At 40.6% G+C, this 4,858-nt stretch overlaps 1 protein-coding gene across 4 annotated transcripts; it reads left to right on the plus strand.

Annotated features, from left to right (window-relative positions):
* The first annotated feature begins 556 nt into the window (after positions 1–556).
* On the plus strand, positions 557–4,461 carry LOC133724353 (uncharacterized). Of its 4 annotated transcripts, none has more exons than XM_062151054.1 (2): positions 557–1,748; positions 3,109–4,461. In XM_062151054.1, exon 1 carries the CDS (start codon positions 630–632, stop codon positions 1,740–1,742), a length of 1,113 nt encoding a protein of 370 aa, XP_062007038.1. In that variant the 5' UTR covers positions 557–629; the 3' UTR covers positions 1,743–1,748; positions 3,109–4,461. The 4 variants fall into 4 exon arrangements, with proteins under 4 accessions (XP_062007038.1, XP_062007037.1, XP_062007039.1 ...); XM_062151053.1 differs by having other exon boundaries at positions 3,122–4,461; XM_062151055.1 differs by lacking the exon at positions 3,109–4,461 and adding an exon at positions 2,202–2,218.
* Positions 4,462–4,858: the final 397 nt, after the last annotated feature.

A 4,858-nucleotide genomic window follows, 5' to 3' on the forward strand; every position in this document is an offset into this window, starting at 1 on the left:
CCTTGATAGCAAAATGAAAATTTCAGACTGATGCTCAAACCATAAAGCAGTCGAAGCTTGGTCATTCCCTATTTATGAATGTTCAGCAAGATGACAAAACTTCCGCAAAGCAGCCTGTACACCTTTAGGATTGGAACTCCATGTCTCGCATGTACACCTTGATAGGCACAAGATGTTGCCAACCCTTCATCGAAAACCATTGGTGTTAGTGTTGTTCTTTTTTGGAGGTGGTTTAGGGGGGTTGAGGCGAATATCGGTGAGAGATTTAGCATTCTTTAGTGGGATCTTGCTATAGAAGCTCTTAATATTGATAGAGGATTCAGGATTGAGGTGATGTGATCATAGGCACGATGTTAATAGAAGTCTTGTTTGTTTATGTCGGCCAACCATTGGATAGTTTCAACATTTGTTAGGAATTCACTGAATTTTTCTGCTGTTTCCATTTTCCAACACAAACTCACCTACAATTCGGCAGGGAAGTGCAACTGCAAGTGTGTAAAAAAAAAAAGAAAAAAAAAAGAGGAGGGGGTTACAAATTCACTGCCACGTGTTGAGTTATACTTAAAACTGACTGCAAAGGCCAAAACCACTATCTCCGATCTCAAATTCTCCGACGAGTCAAAACCCAAATGGACCCAGCCGCACCCGAATCCCAATCCCTAACCACCGACCTCGAAACCCTAACCCTCTCGACCGATCCCCTAACCGACCAGTTCGCCTCCCTCAACGACCTCGCCCACGAGCTCGCCTCCCTCCAGGACCTCGCCACCCGCGGCTCCTGGCGCTCCATTCTCGACAAGGTCGCCGTCGCCCGAGCCCAGTCCCTCCTCAACAAGCCCCACGACCACCTCGTCTACTTCACCTACAACGTCCTCGCCTTGACCAAACTGCGTCGTTTCACCGAAGCCGCGTCCGAGATCGATTCCCTAGAAGACCTCAACAGCTCTCGGTACCGTTACGAGGGGTATCCGAATGTGTACCCGAACCGGGTCGGGTCTATGGTGCCGTTCTCGCTGCGGTGGCTTTATGCGTTAATGCCGATCAAGTTGGGCCGGCGGCAGGATGGGCTGGACCGGCTGTACGTGCTCTTGGACTTTGTGAGGAGTAAGGTGAAGGAGAAAGGGGAGATTGGGAGTGTGAGTGTGAGTGTGTGGAAGAGGAGGGAGGTGTTTGTGATGAATGGGATAATTGGGGTTCATTTGAATCAGAAGGAGTTGGCTGCTTGCTTCAGCTTGATTAAGGACTTGTTGAACCGGGATTACACGGACCCGGTTCTGGTTTCGAAGCTCGGGTACATTCAGATGCAAATGGGGGACCTAGAGGGAGCGAAGAGCTCGTTCAATGTGGTGCAGGGGTTGGTGGAGAAGGAAGGTGAAGTGGGAAGTGAGTTGAGGAACTTAGTGAGCAGGAACAAGGCGTTGATTTACATGGTGGGGAAGGACTATGTGTCGGCGGTGAGGGAGTATGAGGAGTGCATTGAGAGGGATGGGAGCGATGTCGTGGCGATTAATAACAAGTCTCTTTGCTTGATGTACTTGAGGGACTTGTCGGATTCGATCAAGGTGTTGGAGAATGTGCTGGAGAGAGTGCCTACGGTGGCGTTGAACGAGACGCTTGTGGTGAATTTGTGTAGTATGTATGAGCTGGCTTATGTTAATCATGGGGATGTTAAGAGGACTCTCAGTAGCTGGATTGCCAGGGTTGCTCCTGATGATTTTGATTCGGCTTCTACAAGGATTTGATATCAGGTAGCTTCATGCCTTCCTAATTTGGGCTTATGCATACTGTATGTCTCACATTGTTGAAGAAATGAGTGAGCTTTTGAGGGTAGGACTGAGCTTTGATACGTGTAATTTGGTGCGAAGTGAATAACCCACTTCTTTGGATGTCTTATGAATTTGGAAATTAGTAATGATCAAGTAATTCGTACATATTCTTGTGAAATTCTAATTCATCTTTCAATTTGAAACTTGAAAATTGTTAATTTAATTCAATAAATGTTCTGGCACATTTTAATACTATGATTGTGTTCTTACAAGTTCTGATAGCTTTGCTAAACATATTAGGATATGTAACAACTAGGTGAAGCTTATGCAGCTTTGAAGAAAATGTGAGCGTTTTCTGATGAGGTTAATGGTCTGCTCAACTTTTTTTGTTAGTCTCAGTATTGTCGTTCTTATCTAGTACCGGACTTCCCCTAGGAACATTATATGATGCCTACAACACAAGGTGGATGATATCTAGGATTATGGTGGGTTTAGAAGGAGATTTTTAGAAATAGAGTAGTGATCAAAGACAGGAAATTTATAGTTGCTGTATAGTTCCTGAGAACTTTGTGAAAGAGAGGACAAGAGAGAGAACAAGGTAGGAGAGGACTTATCAAGGCACCAAACCTTCAACAGCTCTTGGTTTTCATTCATTCTGAAATATGATTTTCTGCATAAGAGATAGCTTCAGTACTGGTGGTGGTGATTTTCGTTTTTACTCAGATCATGTATTTTAGTATAACACACTAAAACTTGATATACAATCAGTTTTTTGCTAGAAACACGAAGATTGTCTTTATAACTATTGCTGTGCTAGAAGCTTTCTTCTCCCTAGTTATGATTAGATGTGCTGTTTACATTCATTGTTTCATGTTAAAGGTGGATTGTTCATCTATGACATCCCTTAAGAATAAATGCATTGTGCAATCCTGTGCACTTTTTCAACCAAATAGGCGTCATTTGGCTTATTTTAATTGTTTTGAATGTACTACTGATCAGAATTTTGGTGTTAACGAATTGTCATCTACTTGCGTTTGAACAAAAATTATAGTCTCTTTGATGAAGTTAATGGTGTTTTTTTAGAATGAGGCTTCTCTTTGTAACTGAAAGCCATATTTGCTGTACTTATCTACACAAAACCTTATATTTGAAGTTTTAAACTACTAATTCTCAAGTTGGGCGAAAGAGATGGCTGGTTTTTGTTTCAGTGCATGTTCATGAGAAATCTTAAAGTTTTTTTTTTTTCTCCTGACAAACTACCATATAATAAGGAAGTAAAGTAAAGACAAACTTCCATATATAGTTATATACCTGAATTATATTAACTATAGTGCTAATGCAGTCAATCATCACAGGCATTTGATTACTTGGTTATGGTAAAGAGTGGGGGTGGAGTTCGGTTGCAGGGTTGGCCATTGTTCAGTGGATTGGAAATATTCAAAGCGAACCGCTAATGTTCATAGTGAAACACCCAAGGAGAGCTAAAGTAGGAAAAAGTACAATAGAAGTTTTTGTTTTTGTTTTGAAGGAACTATGACACTCCTAAAAGCTTTCTTTGCTTTTGGTTTGCTTGTTTTCGTTGTTTGTTTCATTATGAGCATGGGTGGTGAGCCCTCTGAATATGTTTTAGTTGTTCAGCAATAGCTGACTGCTCGGCTCTGGTCAACTCTGGGACCAAATTCCAAATTCTGCCACTTTTTCTCCAACCATAGCTTTTATCCCAGCAGTTTCAAATGCTTGGGTTACTGATTGCATTGGTACAAAAATTAGCCTTGCACCACTCAACAATCTTGTCCTTCATTGCAAGATGAAGTCTTGGACAACTAGTGGTTCAGGTTCATATATTGAATAAAGTTGTCATCTCTTTTGATTCCAATAGGAGTCCAGTCAACTCTTTTTCCAGACCAAATTGCTTATCTGAGACTATATTGTATATACTGAATCCTAAACTTGTAGATGAACAAACGGATAACTGTTCCATTTGTATATAGCATATTACCTTATATATGTATGACTATGTTAGCACACCTAGTAGGGTGCTTCTGTCAATTGTTAACTGTTGAGCAAATGATAAACCATGTTGAGAAGCTAAACACAAATGGTTGTTGCCTTGTGTTCTCTAAACCATATGTTATACCAGAAACTCTAATAAATTAGGCTCTGGTAAAACATATGGCTGGAATTGCTACCCTTGACTAGCTTATGCTTTCATTTCAAAGAACTGCATCTGTACTCCCTTGTCCATTCCCTGTATTGATTCGGAATATAATGCAGGGGAGGTATGCTCTTCCATTATTACATTTTTATGATGTCAGTATTGATAATTGCAAGACCTGAAGATGAAAATTATTTGAGTAGGCTCGTATTTGGTTATCCAAATTTCAGGGATTTCTTGAATATGTTGTGCTATTGTAGAGTCTGGTCATGATCTAGTGCTTCAGACCTCCGGAGCACTCTTAGTGGTCTATACGTCCAAGTAAATTCATGGTTAATGTTGTCCTTATAATGATGCTGATCAATTACTAACTGTAATGGCCTTGATTATTCAGTTCTGTTTGTCATCTTTGTTTTGTTTTGTCCCACCTTCCTTCTAAGCTCCATATGGATTTGTATTATTCAGTATCTGTAAACCCGCATTTGTACTTATCTTGCTGTTAAATTATCATCACAATGCATTTTCTGTTTCTTAGCTCAATTCCTTTTTCCTATCCCGCTGCACCAGTGAGATTGCTTAAATGTAAAACTACATGTCCATAACCCATTCTTGTTCCTTCTGAAGTTGTCTCTTGCGTAGTCCTGGTGAAAAAGCATGTTCTGTATATGTCTACTACTTTACTTAGTCAAGTGGAATGGTTTTGTTGAATGACTATGATTATTTCGAAGGAAAAAGGCTGAGTGAATAGTTAGAATTTGGTAGCAACAACTCTAATTTGAAAGTTGAAAGAAACAGAAAAGAAGTTTCTTCATAAAGCAGAGGAATTCTGGAGCAAAGGTTAGTTGGAGAGAAATGGCCAGAAGAAGTGTTCAAAGGAGGTATGAACTTGGCCAGAAGAATGCGACTTGGTTTTTTGCGATGTAACTTTGAAACTTGG

The sequence above is a fragment of the Rosa rugosa genome, chromosome 1 (assembly GCF_958449725.1).
Source record: "Rosa rugosa chromosome 1, drRosRugo1.1, whole genome shotgun sequence".
NCBI classification, from domain to species: Eukaryota; Viridiplantae; Streptophyta; class Magnoliopsida; order Rosales; family Rosaceae; genus Rosa; species Rosa rugosa.

Excerpts from the sequence above, each read along its gene's own strand:
- LOC133724353 (XM_062151054.1), top strand. The coding sequence starts at position 630 with ATGGACCCAGCCGCACCCGAATCCCAATCCCTAACCACCGACCTCGAA.